At 40.8% G+C, this 23,489-nt stretch overlaps 4 protein-coding genes across 5 annotated transcripts in view; 2 read left to right on the top strand and 2 right to left on the bottom strand.

Annotated features, from left to right (window-relative positions):
- The window catches only part of LOC135544172 (pre-mRNA 3'-end-processing factor FIP1-like), a 37,553-nt gene extending 16,103 nt beyond the window's left edge, over positions 1 to 21,450 (bottom strand). Inside the window, exons 1-2 of the mRNA XM_064971604.1 lie at positions 21,393 to 21,450; positions 20,556 to 20,681 (exon numbers count right to left, since the gene is read on the bottom strand). Of these exons, the coding sequence (XP_064827676.1) occupies positions 20,556 to 20,637 (82 nt within the window). The 5' untranslated portion in view covers positions 20,638 to 20,681; positions 21,393 to 21,450. The remainder of the gene's footprint in view (positions 1 to 20,555; positions 20,682 to 21,392) is intronic.
- wdr55 (WD repeat domain 55) lies at positions 165 to 3,331 on the top strand. Its single transcript, XM_064971600.1, has 10 exons — positions 165 to 209; positions 334 to 393; positions 512 to 565; positions 686 to 831; positions 923 to 1,023; positions 1,182 to 1,269; positions 1,432 to 1,611; positions 1,741 to 1,840; positions 1,981 to 2,150; positions 2,444 to 3,331. Exons 1-10 carry the CDS (start codon positions 165 to 167, stop codon positions 2,772 to 2,774), a joined length of 1,275 nt encoding a protein of 424 aa, XP_064827672.1. The 3' UTR covers positions 2,775 to 3,331.
- Positions 5,660 to 15,415, top strand: LOC135544170 (UDP-glucose 6-dehydrogenase-like). 2 transcript variants are annotated; one of them, XM_064971598.1, is made up of 12 exons: positions 5,660 to 5,890; positions 9,229 to 9,362; positions 9,679 to 9,764; positions 10,161 to 10,361; positions 10,474 to 10,671; positions 12,529 to 12,676; positions 12,874 to 12,968; positions 13,118 to 13,248; positions 13,363 to 13,505; positions 13,760 to 13,851; positions 14,017 to 14,127; positions 14,550 to 15,415. In XM_064971598.1, exons 2-12 carry the CDS (start codon positions 9,236 to 9,238, stop codon positions 14,652 to 14,654), a joined length of 1,437 nt encoding a protein of 478 aa, XP_064827670.1. In that variant the 5' UTR covers positions 5,660 to 5,890; positions 9,229 to 9,235; the 3' UTR covers positions 14,655 to 15,415. The 2 variants fall into 2 exon arrangements, with proteins under 2 accessions (XP_064827670.1, XP_064827669.1); XM_064971597.1 differs by having other exon boundaries at positions 9,229 to 9,397; positions 9,663 to 9,764.
- On the bottom strand, positions 21,063 to 23,249 carry LOC135544173 (uncharacterized). The gene is made up of 7 exons (XM_064971605.1): positions 23,079 to 23,249; positions 22,483 to 22,553; positions 22,227 to 22,400; positions 22,066 to 22,133; positions 21,917 to 21,976; positions 21,673 to 21,738; positions 21,063 to 21,530 (listed from the first exon to the last, which is right to left on the bottom strand). Exons 1-7 carry the CDS (start codon positions 23,240 to 23,242, stop codon positions 21,375 to 21,377), a joined length of 759 nt encoding a protein of 252 aa, XP_064827677.1. The 5' UTR covers positions 23,243 to 23,249; the 3' UTR covers positions 21,063 to 21,374.
- Between the last annotated feature and the right edge of the window lie 240 nt (positions 23,250 to 23,489).

The raw sequence follows: 23,489 nt of genomic DNA, 5'->3' as shown, positions 1-23,489 counted from the left end.
TTTTTTATGAAAAAATAATAATAATTATGTTTGCGTTTGTTGCTGCCTTAATGGGCATTGTCCGCTTTTGGTCCAACCGAGGGTATGCCTGGTTAATTTTGCAACGTTTTGGTAAATTTCGCAACGTTAACAACGTTGCAAAATTTACATGTTTGAATGCATCTATGGCTTGGTTGACGTCTACAGAATGCATAATGGCGGCTTCCTTGGTGAGACCACGAGTATCTTTACCTTACGACAATTCTGGTGTTTGACCGCTTTAAACAAGTTTTTGTCAATGGCTAAACGTGATTGTGCCTTATCAATGGTGTTGTTTTTGCCTACATTATTCAGGAAGTCGGGGCTATTTCGATAATGACTGGTTCTGATGATTTGAAAACAGAAGATACCGGGGTAGCTAAGTTAGCTAACCATTCATACATGCTTCAGCTCTAGTCCGAATGTGTACATCACCACATTTAAACTATTTTATTAAGCCAATCTGACAGTCTTTTTCTATCCCATTCTATAGGACGAGTCGGTAGAGGACACAAAAGATGATTTGAAAAAAGATCAAGGTTCTGAGGTAATTAACAATCATGCATGCAACTAGGTTATAAGGCTTCTCAGCGCCTCATGTGCTTCGGTATCATCACATTTAATGACAGCCTATTATAGTAGTCTTTTCTTTATCATATTCTCCTAGGAAGACGAACCGGCAGAGGAACCAAGAGAGCCAAGGATTCGTGAAACGCCAGAGGACATCAAACTCGACGCAATTGTCAACACATTGGCCTTCCATCCGAAACAAGATATTTTTGCTGCCGGGGATATTGACGGTGATATTTACGTGTAAGAAATATAACCACTTGTGATGCTTATGAACATTTACATAAATGTAAGTGCCATTATGGAAGTGAACGTCATTGTTTTGCATCCCCAGATACTCCTACTCATGCACAGAGGGGGAGAGCAAGGAGCTATGGTCGTCTGGACATCACCTCAAGTCCTGCAGGGAAGTTGCTTTCTCTCATGATGGACAGAGTAAGTGTGATCACTGGTAGGGTTTGGTTGCCTTGAATTTATTTTGCTTGTGATACATTTTTATCATCATGTTGGTCAACACAACTTGCTGGGCCCTTCTGTCTGTTATGTTTTAAATGGTTAAACATCAACCAGTAGTTCCTTTTCTGTGTATGTAGAACTGTTCAGCGTTTCCAAAGACAAGTCAGTCCATCTCATGGATGTGGAAGGGGGGAAACTCGTCACACGCATCGCCAAAGCCCACAGGTAAAGTCTCTTTAGTCCTTTTTCTACACCCTCACTTGTTCAATGTTCTGTTGTCCAATTGCTTAACTCTGAGACTGTCCAAAGCAGAGAGAGCCTAATGATTGTATTGCACTATTGTGGTTGCTATGTCTGGTTTCCTCACCTTCACCCATATTTGACCAGTGTCCCAATCAATGCACTGCTGCTGGTGGATGAGAATGTGCTCGCCACCGGGGATGATGGGGGGACACTGAAGGTTTGGGACATGAGGAAGGGCACATCGTTCATGGACCTGAAGCATCATGATGACTATATCAGCGGCATTGCTATTGACCAGGCCAAGAGAATGCTTCTCACCTCCAGGTAAGAGTTCAGTTCAGACACGGGATGGGGATGGATAATTGAATAACTGTTTTCAGTGGCTCTATTCATTGAGACTAGCATGTACAGATGTGACTTGTCAACTGACATGAATTATGTTTTATGTCACAGTGGTGATGGGACGATGGGGGTCTTTAACATCAAGAGGCGGCGATTTGAGCTCCTTTCAGAGTTCCAGAGTGGGGACCTTACCTCGGTGGCCATTATGAAAGTGAGTGTCTCATCCTCTTTATCTGAAGGTTCAGGACTGGCTAGTCTACTGGCTGAGACACTTGAAATCCTTGCATTATCTAAAAAGACGTTCAGAGTCAATAACTTAAGTTGTCCACTGTTCCCTGCCTCGTCACACAGCGGGGTAAGAAGGTGGTGTGTGGCTCCAGTGAAGGGACTATGTACATCTTCAACTGGAACGGCTTTGGAGCCACCAGTGACCGCTTCGCTGTGAAGGCAGAATCCGTGGACTGCATTGTTCCCATTACAGACAGTATACTGTGCGCTGCCTCCATGGATGGAGTTATACGGTGTGTTATACAAGTGTTCAGTTGGATTTTATATAGGATCTAAAGAGTTTAATGGTTTTGGAGACTTTAATTATTTAGTTGTCATCTGCATTAGATGATAACATGCAAAGCACAGATTTGAGGGAGATTATTTTGCTCAGCGTTGTTCTTCAAATCTCCTATAGAGGGCAAGAGTATGCCAAACATACTTATGACATGGCTTGATTTTTCCTTGGGACCATTTTTCGTTTTCAGTGATACAGTACTGAAGTTTTTACTTAGACTAATTAGAATCTATCTCTCCCTCTTGACAGTGCCATAAACCTCCTGCCCAATCGGGTACTGGGCTGCATAGGGCAGCATGTTGGGGAGCCTATTGAGCAAATTGCCCGCTCTCGCGACTCACGTTTCCTGGCGAGCTGTGCCCATGACCAGATGATCAAGTTCTGGGACATTTCAAGTCTCCGCGACATGACAGTCAGTGACTACCGGAAGAGGAAGAAGAAAGATGGAAACCTCAAGTCACTCAGCAAGAAAGCCTATGGGGGTGGGGATGACTTCTTTTCTGGACTGATGGAAGACACTGAGGCAAAACAGGAAGAGAAAGAAGAGGATGAAGGAGACAGTGACAGCGACAGTGATTAAAAGATACTTGTGGAAGTCATGCCCATCATATGTTGCCAGAGGTGTTGTGTGCTATTGGTCAAACAACTCCTGGCCATTGCACCAATAAACTCTTCTCAGCCGGCACTGTTGAAAGAGGCATCTTGGCAGAGTGGAAGCTTTAGATGGTGTATGCTTGGGGCATAGCCTTGGAGATAGCCTTGAACAGCCTGTTTCATCCACTGCTTGCAGTGTGGTTTTCTCCTGAAACATGACTCTTCAAAAGTCTGGTGCAATCTCAGGTTAAAATAAAAAATGTTTGTTAATTGTAGAGCCCTTAGAAATGAGTCCCATAGATCTGGTTGGATTCTGCCATTGGAGAGCTGAGCTATGGGAACTCAGGATCAAGGAAGAGTCTGGGGCTGCTTATGGGGTCAGAGGTCAAGGGCCACTGTTCAGATTCGTCTTGCAAGAGGAAACCCCTCGGCCTGGTTTGCTGTAGTATCTTTGCCTGATTACCGGTATTGTAGCATGACATCATGCACATGTATGTAATGTACAGCATGACATGGAAATAAAATGTTTGTTTTTTTACATTCGATTCGATTGATGTATTGTTTTAAAGTATCACTCATTGGCATCTTGCACAAAATATTATTTACAATTTAGGGACCAGGTAAAGTGATGGCAGAAGTGTGGTGTTCTGGTGGCTGTTGGAGACCGCAATAGTACTAAAGAGAGCAGTGCTAGAATAGAAGACACATTCCAAGAGCTTTGTCTGTGCAAATAGACAAACTGACAACCAGTCCTTAGAGGACACAAACTCGGATCTAAAGGACAACAGCATTTTCACGGTCCCATAAGGCTCCCTCAATAGAGCATCTCACCATCTTGGTTTGTATCACATGGCCCAGAATTTGTTAAGGTGGCATCGTAAATCAAATTTTCAGTTTTGTCTAATCTACACTTCTTTTTTTAGGGAAGTTTGACCAATGTTAACTAGAACAGATGTTTCTCAAGAATGGGGTGCCAAGTGGATACTGTACCAGTGGTGTAAAGTACTTAAGTAAAAATAAGTGGCGCAGCAGTCTAAGGTACTCCATCTCAGTGCTTGATGCATCATAAGACACCCTGGTTCCAATCCAGGCTGTATCACAACTGGCCGTGATTGGGAGTCCCATAGGGCGGCGCACAATTGGCCCAGCATCGTCCGGGTATGGCCGGTGTAGACCAACATTGTAAATAAGAATTTGTTATTAACTTACGTACCTAGTTATATATATTTTTTATACTTGAAATGACTTAAGTAGTACTTTTTGGGGGTATCTGTACTTTGATATTTTTGGCTACTTTTACTTCACTACATTCCTAAAGAAAATAATGTACTCCATACATTTTCCCTGACACCCAAAAAGTACTCGTTGCATTTTGAATGCTTAGCAGGACAGAAATTGGTCCAATTCGCACACCTATCAAGAGAACATCCCTGGTCATTCCTACTGCCTCTGAGCTGGTGGACTCACTAAACACACATGCTTCATTTGTAAATGTTGTTGGAGTGTGCCTCTGGCTAGATGTAAATTAAAATAAGAAAATTATGCCATGTGCTTTGCTTAATATAAGGATTTTGTAATGATTTATACATTTAAGTACGGTATATTTTAGCCGTTCTAAATACTTTTGATACTTAAATATATTTAAAACCAAAAACTTTGACAACAGTATTTTACTGGGTGACTTTCGCTCGAGTCATTTTCTATTAAGGTATCTTTACTTTTACTCAAGTATGACAATTGGGTACTAGTTCCAGCATTGCTCTCTACTTAGGACAAGGGGGCACCTAAAAGTAGGCTAAGGTAATTACATTTGCCCTGAGGGTGGATAGAGAGGGAAGCGAATGAGTAGAGTGCTTTGGTGTGTAATGACTCCTAACTTTTCCTGGATTAGTAAAGATTTGGGAGAGCTGGGTATGACTTAATCTGACGAGTGGGTGGACCCTGGCCGTGTTTCCTTAGGAACACAGCACAAAGACAGCAGTCATGATGCTGAGGGGGGACGGACTAGTGAAATTACCCAGCACCGTAACACGTCAGCAATGAGTGTTTTAGAATATCCTTATTGAACAGCATCACGGTTTCTTAGCATAATACTACCGTAATGTGTATGGAATGAGGGACTACGATTGGGCTGTGAGACAATTCCCATGGCTTTTATTTGCAAATTCCAAATGCGTACTTACGAGCCCCTCCCAACCATGCAGAAAGAAAAATATAGAATAAAAATAACAGGATATGAGACGTACTGTTTTTCTCTCCACCCAGCTGAGTTACTCGCTCTATAATAACAACGGGAAAGGACACTCCGCTGTGGTCTGTGCATGTCTTCGTCTCAAATTAAACTGGGTTGTGCCTCGCGGTTTACGATTAAATCATTACGATGAGTGGATTGCTTTGGTAACACTGTTACAAATTCCACTGTTTTTCTATGTTCTCCATTCATCCGTCAGTGTGATGGAATTGTATTATCGTTGGACTAATATAATATAGTACACTCCCACCTCCCAAGTCAATCTCATCAATTTCCTTCAGCTATAGTTGTCTTTTGCTCAGCTTCATGTTTTGTCCCCAAGGTTTATAAATAATACTCAATATGTGAAATGTGTTTTCAATACATTTGCAAATGTTTGTCACACCCATGTACTAACTAGTGATAGGCAATCAATACTTAGCCTACATGAATTGGATCTCAAATAACTAAATCCTAAACCTCTTCGAACAAGATTTTTCAGCCACACACTGGCATAACAATGTAATTACCCTGTAATAAATTGTATAATATGAATTTCTGTAACGTTGTGCCATAGACTGAATGGTTGCGTCTTCTTAAATTAACACATTTCTGGTAAGCATCAGTGGGGATGTGACGCTAAAGGAATGTGAAACCCCGCCGCCCTGTTTGAGATTTAGATAGAAGTCTCACCGTGGCACTCAGCATACCAAACTCTTTTCACTGGAGCATGCGTCCACACCACTTCTGATCATCATCACCACAGACCAGCAATCATACCCCTGGAAGAAAATAAAACGGAGTCTCTTGAATGTGGTTGATAGTCTGTGAAATTGTATTCGGTTGAACAGCGCACCCATCATTAAACACTGGTAAGTGTTTTGTGTTTAGTGGGCTAGCTAGTTAGCCCCCCCAAAATAAGCTAGCCAAATTGGCTTTGTAACGTTAGCTAGCTAAACACATTGATGATCGACTAGATGGGGATACATTCATGTAAATAACAGGTATGGATAAATTATAGGTGGCTGGTGTACAGGCGCAAATTACCGAGATACCGTTAGGTTTCGAGCTAGCAAATAACATCGAAGTGTTGGCCCCCAACTCAAACGTGTGGCCAAGTTTTAAACTCTCTAAATTACCGTGTGGGAAGTTTTAAACCCACACGTTTATACGTTACAGACTCTAGTTGGTTCCGGAATTGGATCCCTTGATAAAGATGTTTAAATAAGACTGTATAAAATAAATACAAATACTGAGCTACAGTAGCTACATTGTATGCTCAATTTTATTTTATACTTATACAATTGCTCCGAGAAAGATTTTGTTTAACAAGTTAAGAGGCTCTCCTGTAATCAATACTTCAGCACCCTCCACTTACGAGGACAACCACACGGATCTTTTTTCTGAAAGGTTTTATGAGATTGGAGAACACATTGAGAGAAATCTTAGACCATTCAGAATCTTTCCAGATCCTTGATATCCTTCGCATGCGCATATGGACTGCCCTTTTCAATTCATACTACAGCTTTTCAGTGGGGTTCAAGTCCGGATACAAATAACCATAGCGAAATATAGATTTTTGTGACCAATTAACCATTCTTTGTAGATTTAGTTGTGTGCTTGGTTCCTCACCCGCCACAAAAGGGATTGTGAAATACAGTTTTGTTCACTAAATCATTTTCGATGGTTTCTTTTGGTCGTTCAATATCCAGATCTGTTCCTAATCATCCCTCGAAAGATTCTTGACTTTGGTCTGGTTACTGTGATGATTGGTCTCCCGAGTGGTGCAGCAGTCTAATGCACTGCATCTCAGTGCTGGAGGCGTCACTACAGACCCTGGTTCAATTCCAGGTTGTATCACAACCGTCTGTGAATTGGCCCAGTGTCTTTAGGGGTAGACCTACATTGTAAATAATAATTTGTTCTTAACTGACTTTTTTGAAAAATTTAGAGATCTGTACACGGTAAAAGTTGGGAATAATGTATAATTTGTATCTAGTGCGGTGGAGGACTAGGGGCCAATTATGTGTGCGCACGGTCGTGTGTTGACTGACAGTAGTCCCAGGAAGTTCCATCTGACTGCACATAGAGCCCTCTGTGATTTAGAGACAGCGTGGCAGCATAGGTAGAGTGAGGGGAAAACTGGTCAAATAGAGGTGGCTTAATTTGCTACACAGAATTTTCCTTTTAATTCCATTGATACCCACTGGGGAACTCAACTCAATCTTGAAGGTATTGCCATGAAACATTCAGATTATGCTTTGAAAATTATTTTAGTTTTGATAGTCAGTATTGACTTTCAAATAGCACAGCACATAAAGCCAACCAGGGTTCTCACCAAAAAAATGAGAGGCACTGTGCCATCTTTTGGACTGGCTGTGCCACTATGTAAAACATATAATTATATGGCAGGTGTTCAAAAACACAAATCTCTCGGGCGTCCACCCCAGCCATATTTGACAGCACCACCTTGTTAAAAAATCCCGGTGAGAACCTTGCCAACGTTTTGACCTCGAGGCTGGAGCCCTTCTCAATGACGTGCTGGATACCAGACATCCTTGGGAAAGGACAAACTCAAAGGCTTGACTGAAACCATGGGTTGATGTGCTGATCTAAAAAATATATATTTTCGAGGCTTTAGTTTATTACTTTGTTTATATAATTATTAAGGCATGGACTGTACACTGCAATTCAGCTCTTATATTCCAATGTTGTACACCATGACAAACTAAACTTTACTATTATGGCAAGTTATTAGAAAATGCATATACCGAGCATTCGTAAAGTCTTCAGACCCCTTGATGTTTTCCACATTTTGTTGTTACAGCCTTATTCTAAAATGTAGTAAATAAATGTTTTTCCTAATAAATCTACACACAATACCCCATAATGAAAAAGCAAATTCGTTTTTAGGAAGTTTTGCAAATTGATTAAATATATAACAGAAATACCTCATTTACGTATTCAGACCTTTTGCTATGAGACTCGAAATTGAGCTCAGGTACATCCTGTTTCCATTGGTCATCCTTAAGATGTTTCTACAACTTGATTGAAGTCCACCTGTGGTAAATTCAATTGATTGGACATGATTTGGAAAGGCAAGCACCTGTCTATATAAAGGTTGACAGTGCATGTCAGAGCAAAAACCAAGCCATGAGGTAGAATGAATTGTCCGTAGAGCTCAGAGACAGGATTGTGTCGAGGCACAGATATGGAGTACACCAAAAATGGCCTCATCATTCTTAAATGGAAGTAGTTTGGAACCACCAAGACACTTCCTAGAGCTGGCCTTCTGGCCAAACGGAGCAATTGGGGGAGAAGGGCCTTGGTCAGGTAGGTGACCAAGAACCCGATGGTCACTCTGACAGAGCTCCAGAGTTCCTCTGTGGAGATGGGAGAACCTTCCAGAAGGACAACAATCTCTACAGCACTCCACCAATCAGGCCTCTATGGTAGAGTGGCCAGACGGAAGCCAATCCTCAGTAAAAGGCACATGACAGCCCATTTGGAGTTTGCCAAAAGGCACCTAAAGGACTCTCAGACCATGAGAAACAAGATTCTCTGGTCTGATGAAACCAAGATTGAACTCTTTGGCAGATGAAAACCTGCTCAGGACCTCAGACTGGGGGCGAAGGATCACCTTCCAGCAGGACAACGACCCAAAGCACACATCCAAGACAACGTAGGAGTGGCTTCGTGACAAGTCTGAATGTCCTTGAGTGGCCCAGCCAGTGCCCAGACTTGAACGTTACAAGCTTGTAGCGCCATACCCAAGAAGACTCAAGGCTGTAATCACTGCCAAAAGCATTTCAACAAAGTACTGAGTAAAGGGTCTGAATACTTATGTAAATGTGTTATTTCCGTTTTTTTTAAACTTAAGTGGTTTTGCTTTGTCATTAAGGGGTATTGTGTGTAGATTGAGGAGGGGAAATTATTGTATCAATTTTAGAGTAAGGCTGTAATTTAACAACATGTGGAAAAAGTCAATGGATCTGAATACTGTCCGAATGCACTGTATGTAATTGACACTCTGCTTGGTAAAGGATGTCAGTAGTGCCAGGGGTTAAAATAAATGACAGGCCCATCTGTATTTGCTTAGTTTCTGTTAAATGGAAATGTTGGGGGAAAAAATAGCTATTTTATCACTCAATCCATTGAAAAAATGTGTATGTAGACCCCCGTCTTACATGATTGTATTTTCTTTCTCGAGAGGGAGAATGATGGAGGTGAGGAGGATCTGTTGTATTGGGGCTGGCTACGTGGGCGGTCCCACCTGCAGCGTCATCGCCCAGATGTGCCCTGAAGTGACGGTTACCGTGGTTGACGTGAACGAGGACCGCATCCGTGCCTGGAATTCTGATAGCCTTCCCATCTTTGAGGTGAGTGGGAGACAAGATTATTACAATAAACTATCGAAATAGATCTCAACTTAGTAGAATTTGTCTCAACTGGAGGAAATTAAGTAGAACTATATTACTCATTCATATCCAGGTTTCTTAAAGATCTGTCCTAACTTGTATTGGTCTTTCCAATATTTCCAGCTTCTAGTGTTGCCACGTAAAGTCATTCATTTTGGCCACTTGACTTTTGATCTCTCATGATACTTTTGACACTTGTGCTCTAACAACCTCTCTCTCTTTCTAGCTTGGACTCCAGGAAGTGGTGGACTCATGCCGCGGGGTCAACCTTTTCTTCTCCACAGACATTGATGAGGCCATAAAAAATGCAGACCTGGTCTTCATATCTGTAAATACTCCTTTTCAACACTTTCCTTTCTTATGTCAATTGCTTTCATTGGAAGTATTGTTGAGACATGTCTCAGTTTTGCTTTCTTTGAAGGTAATAGTAATCATTTGGTGGTTGTTTATATTTGTCCTATGCAAAAAAAACATGAATGTTTTTTTTTGCATATCTCCCCCTAAGACAACCTCTGGGGGTCATGACCAGGGTCAGCAATTAGGGTTAAGTGCCTTCCTCAAGGACACAGACATATATTCCACCTTGTCCGCTCGGGGATTCGACCTAGTGACCTTTAGTTAACTGGCCAAATGCTCAAACCAGTAGGCTACCTGCCGCCCCAAAATGCAGTGATGGTGAAAGATGATTGAATCCACCTGAAACATTTCCCCTTTCCTTTGCCAGGTTAATACGCCTACCAAGACATTTGGGATTGGTAAGGGTCGAGCAGCAGACCTGAAGTACATAGAAGCATGTGCCCGGCGCATTGCCGATGTCTCCAGTGGCTGTAAGATTGTTGTGGAGAAAAGCACAGTTCCTGTACGTGCTGCTGAGAGCATCCGCCGCATCTTCAATGCCAACACCAAGAGTAGCCTCAGCTTCCAGGTGATTTCAGGGGACAGGCTTGCATGGGTGGATGGACTGCACATCAAACGTCTACTTTCATCTACCTGCCATGTCTTCAGGTCTTTAAAAGTATGATCTTGTTCTCCTGCAGGTTCTATCAAACCCAGAGTTTCTTGCTGAGGGAACAGCCATCACTGATCTGAAGAATCCAGACAGGGTATTGATTGGGGGGGATGAGACCCCTGAGGGCCAACATGCTATTCAGGCCTTGCGGAGCATCTATGAACACTGGGTCCCCAAGAACAAGATCATCACCACCAATACCTGGTCCTCTGAGCTTTCCAAGCTGGTATTTATATGTCCTTCTGTACATTACTGTATAACAATCTCAAGTCAGCAACGTTACGATCTGAGACTAGAGGTTGACCGATTATGATTTTTCAACGCCGATACCGATACGATTATTGGAGGACCAAAAAAAGCCGATACCGATGAATCGACCAAATTTTTTTTTTTGTATTTTTTTTTGTAATAATGATAATTACAACAATACTGAATGAACACTTATTTTAACTTAATATAATACATCAATAAAATCAATTTAGCCTCAAATAAATAATGAAATATGTTCAATTTTGGTTTAAATGATGCAAAAATGTGTTGGAGAAGAAAGTAAAAGTGCAATATGTGCCATGTAAAAAAGTTAACAATTAAGTTCCTTGCTCAGAACATGAGAACATATGAAAGCTGGTTGTTCCTTTTAACATGAGACTTCAATATTCCGAGATAAGAGGTTTTAGGTTGTAGTTAATATAGTATTTAAAGGACTATTTCTCTATACATTTTGTATTTCATATACCTTTGACTATTGGATGTTCTTATAGGCACTTTAGTATTGCCAGTGTAACAGTATAGCTTCCGTCACTCTCCTCGCCCCTACCTGGGCTCGAACCATGAACACATCGACAACAGCCACCCTCGAAGCAGCGTTACCCATCTCTCCACAAAAGCCACGGCCCTTGCAGAGCAAGGGGAACAACCGTTTGAAACGTTATTAGCGCGCACCCCGCTAACTAGCTAGCCATTTCACATCGGTTACACCAGCCTAATCTCGGGAGTTGATAGGCTTGAAGTCATAAACAGCTCAAAGCTGGAAGCACAGCGAAGAGCTGCTGGCAAACGCACAAAAGTGCTGTTTGAATGAATGCTTACCAGCCTGCTGCTGCCTACCACCACTCAGTCAGACTGCTCTACCAAATATCAAATCATATACTTAATTATAACACAATAACACACAGAAATACGAGCTTTTGGTCATTAATATGGTCGAATCCGGAAACTAATTTAGAAAAAACGTTTATTATCTCAGTGAAATACGGAACCGTTACGTATTTTATCTAAACGGGTGGCATCCCTAAGTCTAAATATTCCTGGCATCCCTAAGTCTAAATATTCCTGTTACATTGTACAACCTTCAATGTTATGTCATAATTACGTAAACTTCTGGCAAATTAGTTCGCAACGAGCCAGGCTACTCAAACTGTTGCATATACCCTGACTCTGCGTGAAATGAACGCAAGAGAAGTGACACAATTTCTACTGGTTAATATTGCCTGCTAACCTGGATTACTTTTTGCTAAATATGCACGTTTAAAATATATACTTCTGTGTATTGATTTTAAGAAAGGCATTGGTGGTTATGGTTAGGTACAGTCGTGCAACGACTGTGCGTTTTTCGCAAATGCGCTTTTGTTAAATCATCCCCCCGCGTTGCATCAATTATATGCAACGCAGGACACGCTAGATAAACTAGTAATATCATCAACCATGTGTAGTTAACTAGTGATTATGATTGATTGATTTTTTATATGATAAGTTTAATGCTAGCTAGCAACCTACCTTGGCTTCTTACTGCATTCGCGTAACAGGCAGGCTCCTCATGGATGAGAGGCAGGTGGTTAGAGTGTTGGACTAGTTAACTGTTAGGTTGCAAGATTGAATCCCGGAGCTGACAAGATAAAAAAAAAAATTTTTTTTAAATCTGCCAAATCGGTATCCAAAAATACCGATTTCCGATTATGAAAACTTGAAATCGGCCATTCCGATAAATCGGTCGACCTCTATCTGAAACACCTCCTGCAATGTTTCCTGCCTTTATTCATTGGCTCACTTCTCTATCCTTGGTTTTCCCCAAAAAAACTTATAGGCAGCCAATGCCTTTCTTGCCCAACGTATCAGTAGCATCAACTCTATCAGTGCCCTCTGTGAGGTAACCGGTGCTGATGTGGAGGAGGTGGCACATGCCATTGGGACAGACCAGAGAATAGGGAGCCGCTTCCTGAAGGCCAGCGTAGGTGAGTGGGAGAGAAGCAAGGCGGGAGTGGTTGAGTTGTGGGTAGTAACAGTTAAGTTGTGGTTGGATGAGATCATTGGATGACTGAGCGGTTGGATGAGATCATTGGATGACTGAGTGATTGGGTTTCAGTTATGGAAAAGTGGGATGTGAGTGGATGAGTTCAGTCATGATACATTCTGTGTTTTTGTTTCACAGGATTTGGTGGCAGCTGTTTCCAGAAAGACGTTCTCAATCTTGTGTACCTATGCGAGGTGCTGAACTTACCCGAGGTTGCAAGATACTGGCAACAGGTGTGCTTTTATCATCAACTCAAAGTAGTGCAATACAGAACTCGCTTCTCATTTCACAAGACATTCCTGTAACACTTTTTTGTTTTACGGTCAGTAAAATACAGTATCACAATGACAAATGTTGAACATCTCATTGTTGTGTCTCCCAGGTTATAGAGATAAACGACTACCAGCGAAAACGATTCTCCTCACGGATAATCAACTGCCTCTTCAACACAGTGACAGACAAGAAGATAGCCTTGCTCGGATTTGCTTTCAAGAAAAACACTGGCGATACAAGGTATGGAGGGGTATTTAAAATATTTATCTGCTTCCATCCAAAGCTCTGAGCGTATTGTCCTGTTGCCCCCTCCAAGCTCATATACTCATATCCTTGTGTGCATTTCGTTTTTAGGGAATCCTCTAGTATCTACATCAGTCGCTACCTGCTGGAGGAGGGAGCCTGTCTACACATCTATGACCCAAAGGTTAAAGCTGAGCAGATCATGCAGGACCTGACTAAGCCCACACCCTCAGAAAGACATGACACTGCCACAGGTAGCCACAGTGTTCTTTCTGTAAATTAATATAACAGTAAATCCTAAAGAAGATGAACAAGAATACCTTTATTGAATACATAATGATATTTCAAGGGGTGTTCTGTTCTCTCTGTGTTAGGTGTTAGTTGCCATAACATGGGAGACTTTTTTCGCTCATTCTAATGAGATGGGATTAATGTTTGTTGTACAATTGTGTGAAAAAGTTGTATTTATATGCATGAAGTAATCCTTGTTTATTCTGGCTCATCCTAGTTTCTCGTCTAGTCACCATCGTCACAGACCCATACAAGGCTTGTGAGAATGCCCATGCAATTGTGATCTGCACAGAGTGGGATATGTTCACGGTGTGTGTATTTACATTTTTAAGCTACTCACTCATCAAATGGCAAGGAGATGACTCTGGCCACACAGATATTTTGGTGCCACTTATATAATAACATACCGTTGCACTGTTCATTGATGAAAGGGAGCTCTCAATGTAAACCATGAAGTCTATATTTGTGTTGCAGGAACTGGACTACGAGAGGATCTATAAAGCCATGCTGAAACCTGCCTTCATCTTTGACGGCAGAAGGATCTTGGACAGCTTGCACGACCAACTCCAGCATATTGGCTTCCAGGTGAGTAACCACGGCCACAGTAAAAAGTATATGTTTTGTAACATACACCGGATAGGTGCAGTGAAATGTGTTGTTTTACAGGGTCAGCCATAGTAGTATGGCAAACCCTGGAGCAAATTAGGGATAAGTGCCTTAGTCAAGGGCACATCAGCAGATTTTTCACCTTTTCGAACTGGTCCAACACTCTAACCGCGAGGCTAATAGTCATCCTACAGTAAGACGTGAACAATGTCTAGGACTCTGAGATTATGAAAACACCCTAAGAACAAAAAAAGGTTGTCTTTTCTTTTGGAAGGCTGTGCTGACAAAAAAGCCAAAGATCCATTCACAGCAGCATGCTTAGTGAGTCCCATTAGTATTTGAAAAAAGTTGAGTAATAGACAGTCCAGCAGTTTCCAAAGTAACTGTTTTGTCCTTTCCAGGTGGAGACTATCGGGAAAAGAGTTAACCAAAGAATCCCTTTCACTACCAGTGGCGACAGGTCAGAAATGGACCAACCGCAACCATTGAAGAAGAACAAACTGTGAAGTGTTCTTTACAGGACAGCAGCGTCAGAGCAGGCTCAATGCAGTAGTAAATTAAACCAAGTTATAATTTTGCTGTAATATTAAAATCAGTCATTTCAGCACCTGCATCAACTAGATGGGATGACTTCAAACAAATAATTATGTTAGCTACAATGAAAGAGAGGCCTGGATAATGTTTTGGTTAGGGTTCAAGATCTGGTTTGTCGGCTACATGCGGCAACAATATCCCTCCAAACTTATGCTTCATTTCTTTGTTTTGTGCATGTTGGACAACTACCAGGGTTTGGATGTTTTTTACACAAGGGGTAAAACAACTTAAACTGATTTCATAACTTTCTGTATTTGCCCTTTTTTCAAGTTTTCTGCCTAAAAGTATTCCTGTATGAAAGCAATTTTTAAAGGACAGATTCCATTTTTCTTACTTAAGATAATGTATTTAGTTTTTATTCATTTCAAAGCAATTTTTATACAAGATGGTGCTAGTTGAATGTGAACTTAAGCAGTGTGAACATGAACCCAAAAATGCAATATTCTAATTATATGTATTATCTTTATGCATGAACTCTGTAAAGTAAAACATTTATCTATAGTGTTTACATGCAGAATAAAAAGCATTTTTAGTATCTGGAATTTAAAAAAATAATAATTTGCAGGCCCAGAATCAATAGTACTGTACTACAATTATGTTACTTTCTCTCAAGTGTTGTGTACTATGTAGTGGTGTCCCCCTGTTTATTAGTTAAAGGTCTCATGGATGGTCAGGCATTTGCACAGTCATTTTGTCAGCTAATTCTAGGAAACTGCATACGGAACTGCATACCTCGGTCGACAGTCTTGATGCACTGCTGGGTTCTCCATGGAGCAGCGGCTTTATTTGACACATGAACCTAATCCTCAACATCTGTTCTGCTCTGACAAATGCACTTTAGCAACAAGGCCCAAATTATGACGCACATGTAGTGCCTTCAGAAAATATTCATACCCCTTGACTTATACCACATTTAGTTGGTGTTACAGTCTGAATACAAAATGGATTCAATATTTTTTTCCCCTCACCCATCTACACACAATACCCCGTTATGACAAAGTGAAAACATGTTTTTAAATTTAAGAAAAAAATGAAATACATATTTCTGTAAGTATTCACACCCCTTTGCTATGGCACTCCAAATTGAGCTTAGGTGCATCCAATTTCCTTTGATCATCCTTGGGATGTCGCTACTACTTGATTGGAGTCCAATTCAATTGTTTGGACATGATTTTTAGAAAAATACACACCTGTCGTGCAGCAGGTAGCCGCAAGGTTAGAACGTGGGCCGGTAACCAAAGGTTGTTGGTTCAAATACTGGAGCTGACGAGGACATAAATATATAATCTGTCACTATGCCCTTGAGCAAGGCACTTAACCCTAATTGCTCCAGGGGCACTGTACAATGGCTACCCATACTGTGACCCCAAAAAACAACATTTAGATTACACACTTGCCTGCAACAGGACAGATATAAGCACCCCCCAAATTATTATTATATAGAAGGTCCCATAGTTGTCAGAGTAGAATCTATACCTTGAAGTCCAAGGAACTGTACGCACAGTACCAGTCAAAAGTTGACACACCTACTCATTCAAGAGTTTCTTTATTTTGACTATTTTCTACATTGTAGAATAATAGTGAAGACATTAAAACTATGACATAACACATATGGAATCATGTAGTAACCCCCAAAAAAGTGTTAAATAACTCATTTATATTTGAGATTCTTCAATATAGCCACCCGTTGCCTTGATGACAGCTTTACACACGCTTGTCATTCTCTCAACCAGCTTCACCTGGAATGCTTTTCCAGCAGTCTTGAAGGAGTTCCCACATATGCTGAGCACTGTTGGCTGCTTTTCCTTCACTTTGCGCCCCAAATAATCCCAAATCATCTCAATTGGGTTGAGGTCAGGTGATTGTGGAGACCAGGTCATCTGATGCAGCACTCCATCACTCTACTTCTTGGTCAAATAGCCCTTACACAGCCTGGAGGTGTGTTGGGTCATTGTCCTGTTGAAAAACAAATGATAGTCCCACTAAGCTCAAACCAGATGGGATGGCGTATCGCTGCAGACTGCTGTGGTAGCCATGCTGGTTAAGTGTGCCTTGAATTCTGAATAAATCACAGACAGTGTCACCAGCAAAGCACCATCACACCTCCTCCTCCATGCTTCATGGTGGTAACCACACATGCGGAGATAATCCGTTCACATCCTCTGCGTTTCACAAAGACACGGCAGTTGGAACCAAAAATCGCAAATTTGGAATCATCAGACCAAAGGACAGAATTCCACCAGTCTAATGTCCATTTCTCGTGTTTCTTGGCCAAGCAATTCTCTTCTTATTATTTGTGTCCTTTTGTAGTGGTTTCTTTGCAGAAATTCGACCATGAAGGCCTGATTCATGCAGTCTCCTCTGAACAGTTGATGTTGAGATGTGTCTGTTACTTGAACTCTGAAGCATTTATTTGGGCTGCAATTTCTGAGCCTAGTAACTCTAATGAACTTATCCTCTGCAGCAGAGGTAACTCTGGGTCTTCCTTTCCTGTGGTGGTCCTCATAAGAGGCAGTTTCATCATAGCGCTTGATGGTTTTTGAAACTGCACTTGAAGGAACTTTCAAAGTTCTTGAAATGTTCCAGATTGACTGACCCTCATGTCTTAAAGTAGTACTGTAGTTTCTCTTTGCTTATTTGAGCTGTTCTTGCCATAATATTTACATTTAAGTCATTTCGCAGACGCTCTTATCCAGAGCGACTTACAAATTATATGGACTTGGTCTTTTACCAAATAGGGCTATCTTCTGTATACCACCCCTACCTACCTTGTCACAACACAACTGATTGGCTCAAATGCATTAAGGAAATAAATTCCACAAATTAACTTTCAACAAGGCACACCTGTTAATTGAAATGCATTCCAGGTGACTACCCCATGAAGCTGGTTGAGAGAATGCCAAAAGTGTGAAAAGCTGTCATCAATAAAAAGGGTGACTACTTTGAAGAATTTCAAAAACAAAATATATTTTGATTTGTTTAACACTTTTTTGGTTACTACATGATGTGTTATTTCCTTGTTTTGATGTCTTCACTATTATTCTACAATGTAGAACATAGTAAAAAAAAAAAAAATACCTTGAATGAGTAGGTGTGTCCAAAGTTGACTGGTACTGTACATCTCCGAGATTGTGATGAGGCATATATTTGTGGAAGTGTTTAAAAATATTTCTAGTGTTGAAAGTTCCAAGAGCACAGTGGTCTCCATCATTGGGAAGTTGAAAAAAATATGGAACTACCCAGACTCTGCCTAGTGCTAGCTGTCCGACCAAACTGAGCAACCAGGCAAGAACGACCTTGGTCGGGGAGGTGACCAAGAACCCAATGACCACTGACAGAACTACAGAGCTCCTTGGTTGAGATGGGAGAACTTGCCAGAAAGACAATAGTCTCTACAGCACTTCACCAATCTGGGCTTTATGGGAGAGTGGCCAGACGGAAGCCACTCTTGAGAAAAAGCCACATGACAACAAACCTGGAGTTTGCAAAAAGGATGTGAAAGACTCAAGAGCATAAGGCAAGATATTCTGTGGTCTGAAGAGACAAACATTTAAATATTTGGCCTGAATGCAAAGCGCTATGTCTGGAGAAAACCAGGCACAACATCACCCGTCTGACACCATCCCTACTGTGAAGCATGGTGGTGGCAGCATCATGCTATGGGGATGTTTTTCAGCGGTAGGGACTGGGAGACTGGTAAGGATAGAGAAAACAATGAATGGACACAAATACAGGCAAATCCTTGATGTGAACCTGCTTCAGAGTGCAAAGGACAGACTGAGGGCAAAGATTTACATTCCAACAGGACAATGACCCCAAGCATACAGCCAAAGAAATGTTGGAATGGCTTCAGAACAAGAATGAGAAAGTCCTTGAGTGGCTCAGCCAAAGCCCAGGCTTGAATCCTATAAAAAAAAATCTGTGGAAAGACTTGAAGATTGCTGTTCACTGCCACTCCCCATCTAATTTAGCAGAACTTGAGAAAATCTGCAAGGAAGAATGGGAGAAAATCCCCAAATCCAGATGTGCAAAGCTGATACAGACATACTCGAGATGACTCAAAGCTGTAATCTCAGCCAAAGGTGCTTCTACAAAGTGTTGATTTAGAGATGTGAATACTTATGTAAATGAGATATTTCTGTATATAATTTTCAATAAATTTGCAACCATTTCAAAAAACATGTTTGCACTTTGTCATAATGGGATATTGTGTATGGATGGGTGGGGAAGAATATTTAATACATTTTTAATTCATTCCGTAACACAACTAAATGTGGAATAAGTCAAGGGGTATGAATATGTTCTGAAGGCACTGTATGTGTTGTCCACTAATCATAACCGTAAGTATGCAATTTCCTTTCAATCACAGCGGAGCAAAAACCATTGATGATCATGCCAAAGCAGATTGATTGCATTCAGTCACCACAGTTTATATTGCTCATGCAAAGAGGGGAGGATTTAAACTTTTCTGCAATCACTACCACTAAATATTCAGAGACAAACAGTATTTCAATTTCATGTAAGCTATTCATGCCATTGGTATTTACAAATACTCAAAATGCATCCCTCATAGGGACTGGGGGGGGGGTGATGAAATAACATGTAGCTAGCTAATCTTCCTCTATTTCTGGACTCAGGTGAGAGTATTTGCACTGACGTGAATGGGAAAACAAACTGAAAAATATATATATATATTGCCATTATTACATTTGTGATTGTTTTAACAGTTGACACAATTATTACAGTTAATATATTGTTTTTGTTGAATTCACAATTAATTCATTTGGGGGCTTTTATTTTGAAGATGTCATTCCGGATATTTCGTCAGCAGAGAAAACAAATGAACGTTTTGTCCATCCACGAATTTTGCTTTGAACGATGGCGTGCCCTTTTTTACGAGATCCAATTGACATCGGGGCACAAATTGTGAGAAAAACAATACGAACTAAGCGTTTGTTCAAAGACAGACAAAATCCTCTAAGTTTTTCCGAAGAATACATTAACGAGAGGTATCACTTCTCGTCTCATTGTATAGTATACCTGGCGGATCTGTTGACACCTTCAATGAGCAACGATACACTCCGCAGCTGTGCGCTTACAGTAATGCAAACACTCTGCATCGGTTTACATTTTTTCGCATGTGGAGAATATATGCATGTAGTCGGTGACGCTGAAAATTTGAGCAAATCCACAGTTTGTCGAGCCATACGGAGAGTATGCATCGCACTGACGAGAATTCTCCCTGATTTCGTGAAGTTCCCTGGTCATTGTTCTCAACAAGAAGTTAAAGACGGCTTTTATAGAATAGCAGGTTATGTATTTCATAGTAGGCCTATGCTTTTGTTAGCTTACAGTTTAACTTACTAGTACTATCTAAATAATTTAACGCCTGTGATCGTTGCAGGACTACCTAATGTAATTGGTGTGGTGGACTCCACTCACATATCCATCAAAGCGCCTTCAGGACCAGAGGTATCTGATTATACTAATCAGAGATCATTTCACAGCATAAATGTGCAGGTAATACTGGGGAAGGTGTAAATACTTAACTGTGATAAAGAAATAATATATTGAAAAAATATATTCCTAGATAATGTAATTTGAAAACTCACTGCATTGTAAATCTTTTCCAGATAGTTTGTGATTCGCAATGTCTCATCACAAACATTGAGGCAAAGTGGCCTGGATCTGTGAATGACTTCCACATACTCCAAAAGAGTGTGCTGTACCATCAGTTTCAGCAAGGTAACAACATTACACAATGACAAATGTTACAACTTCCAAGTTCTATGATTTCAGCATGTCTCTCTTACCTCCCTTACTTCTCAGGTTGTTTTGATGGGCAGCTTGTGGCTGACAATGAGTATCCCTGTCTTCCATTCTTGATGACGCCATACCTGAATCCTAAACCAGGCGCAGAGAGCTGCTTCAACGAGGCACTGTACGAGACAAGGGCATGCATTAAGACAACATTCACCACGTTACGGTCCCGATTTGGTTGTTTGAAGGGTCTCAGAGTATCGCCACAGAGAGCTTGTGACATAATAGTGGCATGCATGGTCCTTCATAATGTTGCAATCATTCGTAAGGAGGCTCCACCCTGTTTCAGTTGGATGCCCCGGAAAAACCCAGAGCCTGTTCACTGTGATTACCAAGATGGTACAGCAATCAGAGATCGCATTGCTGCTCAGCTCTTTGTGTCACTTCTGCCCAAATGAGAAAAGGCCACTGACTACATATAGACGCTGCACCACCCCAGAGATATGCCCTCCAGAGATCCGTAAATGGAAGAAGGAATCTGACACTTTTGTTTTGGGGGGGGGGACATTTATTCAATAAGTAAAACTGAAAGATTGCAATAACTGTACATAAGCATGATTCATTTCTGTTCATGACTGCAAAGAAAAGAGAAACATGTAAACATGAGCTAAGGTTGATAGAAATTTCATGAATAAATCCAAAATTGGTTAAATTAGAAATATGACAACTGGTTGTTGAAGTGATGTGGATGGTTTTAGGTTAATTTACATTCTGAACAGCCTTCCTGATAGTTTCTAAGTTGATTGTTTATTTAACTGTCCTACAATTCTACTAACATGATGCTGCTTGTGTGACATGACATCTAGTAAACATTAAGGTGTGGAACTTACATTTAATTGTTTCTCAAGTAATTTCATCTCCAAGGACATCTTTTGCATCTTTAATCTCCTGTAGTCAATCTCCTGTTGCAAGTATTTCATATACAAGTCCTTCACTTTGACAATTGAGGGCTTTCTTTTTTTGTCCCCCTTAAAAACATTGAGATTTAATCAAATGCATAATTTGTATTAATGGCTGACATTACACCCATAATTTTCTCAGTATATTGTATTCATTATGTAGAAATATTAGACCTTACATGGCAAACACTTTTTTTTGGTGGAATCTTACCTCTCTGTCCCATGTTTTGGAAGTGGATGGTGTGGCCTCAGGTGAGGTCTCGTTTGTGCCTGGACCCTATGGAGGTGTAATGTTTAGGCCATTATCTTTATCTATGAGGTCTGATAACTGATTGGGCCACATCCAGAATACTTTATATAATAACTATATACGCATCAAATACATTAATTTAACACATTCCACTTGAACATTTTCCAACCACACATCTCTTCTGAATAAACCATATTAGGCCTACCTCATGTATAGACGAATCTGATGTGATTTCTTCAGCATTGTCAATGTATACGACTGGTACCTGAAACATACAAAGTAATCAAATTAACAAAAGTACAGTAGGCTGAGAAACAACTGCTTGAATGTTATCTGTAGCTTTCAACAACTCACATTTTTCAATGATACTTCGGACCCAGATTCTGCTGTGATCTCCTCTGATGTCATGTGGTTTGCTAGCACTGCAAATGTATAATGCTTGTGTTAAAAAAAAATGGTGAGGTCAATGCCAGATCTAAAAAGATGCAGTGGTGATCTCAATGGATTAGACTTGCCTCTCACAAAGTTTGAGCAGGAGAGTGTTGACTCGAGTTCTGTGGAAGAGGTTTCCTCTGTGATAGTGTCTACAGTGGAACAGAATTTATGGGTTTCAGCCATCAGGTCCTCTGCAGCAGAAAAGACAGGATGCAGTGGGCCTTCCTTGGTCTTCCGCCTATCTGCTTTTTTGGCTGGAATCAGAGATTACATTAGTATCTTGACAAAAACGTCACAGTGGAGTCTATGGGGCAGTACACGGACTGTGCAGCTCACCTGTTTGTACCATGTTCTTGTATTTCACCTTGACCTGCAGCCAACTTCGTTTTACTCCAGATGGATTAACCCTGTCAAGTAGGTGAAACAGTTTAATCTGAATCAATGAGTAGTTACAACATCTTCTCTACACACAACAAATAGCCTATCCAAAAACTGGATTGTTTACTTTGTGTTTATGTGTAACTTTCATCTCCACTGACTGTTGGACTTGAAATTGCAATATTGTCGCAAGCCATAGGTTGACATCTTGCAATTTCAATGGATAACCACAGATGAGATGGATGAGGGAAAGCATGTAACCTTAACAGTAACCGTTATCTTTAGAATAAGGTTAGCTAGCTAGCTATACTAGCTGTTCGAAGATGCTGGTCAGACAGCTCACTTAGTTAGCTAAATTTGCTATCAGACAGGAATTACAAAGCCATTCATGGTTCCTTGTCAGACTGTACTGTAGCTAGCGAACTACTGAACGTAGCTAGAGTAACAAGCTAGTTAGTCAGCCCACTTCTTTACCCAGAGAGCTATCAACCAATTCATCACGCTACACTCACCGGGTACTGTATTTAAAATCTATGGCAGCTCACGTTACTTACGCGTTGACTGAATCGGCAATTTTCTGCCATGCTGCCTGTCTCGCTTTACCAGCAGCAGTTGTATTATTTTTGTGATTGAAAATATGTTTTAGGTCCTCAAACCGCTGAATTATAACTTGCTGCTCTGCAGCACTGAAAAAAGCTGCCCTATCTCCCTTTTCCATTTTTTAAAATCACGTGGTGTGGTCGTTGTCATGGAGACTTACACATCCTCCTAGCTCAGGCTATTTATTTATCTTTATTTGTTTATATTATTTGAATATGATGCCCTACCTAAACAGATTGTGAAATTGAGAGAAAAGTAGATGCATATGATATTGAGAAATTAGATAGGAACATTATGCCCTCGAAGAGGGCATAATGACCTTTATGGCACTGGCCTGTACAGGGTCAGTCTCAGAAATTTCAAAC

This window comes from Oncorhynchus masou, chromosome 8 (assembly GCF_036934945.1).
Source record: "Oncorhynchus masou masou isolate Uvic2021 chromosome 8, UVic_Omas_1.1, whole genome shotgun sequence".
Classification (NCBI taxonomy): domain Eukaryota; kingdom Metazoa; phylum Chordata; class Actinopteri; order Salmoniformes; family Salmonidae; genus Oncorhynchus; species Oncorhynchus masou.
The sequence above is the reverse complement of the archived record's forward strand: the minus strand, read 5'-3'. Positions and strand labels throughout refer to the sequence as shown.

Excerpts from the sequence above, each read along its gene's own strand:
- wdr55 (XM_064971600.1), top strand. The coding sequence starts at position 165 with ATGGCTTGGTTGACGTCTACAGAATGCATAATGGCGGCTTCCTTG. Across the intron at positions 1,024-1,181 it reads TTTCTCTCATGATGGACAGA|AACTGTTCAGCGTTTCCAAA; the intron begins GTAAGTGTGATC and ends CTGTGTATGTAG. Across the intron at positions 1,612-1,740 it reads AGAATGCTTCTCACCTCCAG|TGGTGATGGGACGATGGGGG; the intron begins GTAAGAGTTCAG and ends TTTATGTCACAG.
- LOC135544170 (XM_064971597.1), top strand. The coding sequence starts at position 9,236 with ATGATGGAGGTGAGGAGGATCTGTTGTATTGGGGCTGGCTACGTGGGC. Across the intron at positions 9,765-10,160 it reads CAGACCTGGTCTTCATATCT|GTTAATACGCCTACCAAGAC; the intron begins GTAAATACTCCT and ends TTCCTTTGCCAG. Across the intron at positions 10,362-10,473 it reads AGAGTAGCCTCAGCTTCCAG|GTTCTATCAAACCCAGAGTT; the intron begins GTGATTTCAGGG and ends GTTCTCCTGCAG.
- LOC135544173 (XM_064971605.1), bottom strand. The coding sequence starts at position 23,242 with ATGGAAAAGGGAGATAGGGCAGCTTTTTTCAGTGCTGCAGAGCAGCAA. Across the intron at positions 22,554-23,078 it reads ATTGCCGATTCAGTCAACGC|GGTTAATCCATCTGGAGTAA; the intron begins GTAAGTAACGTG and ends CCTACTTGACAG. Across the intron at positions 21,739-21,916 it reads CAGATTCGTCTATACATGAG|GGTCCAGGCACAAACGAGAC; the intron begins GTAGGCCTAATA and ends ACACCTCCATAG.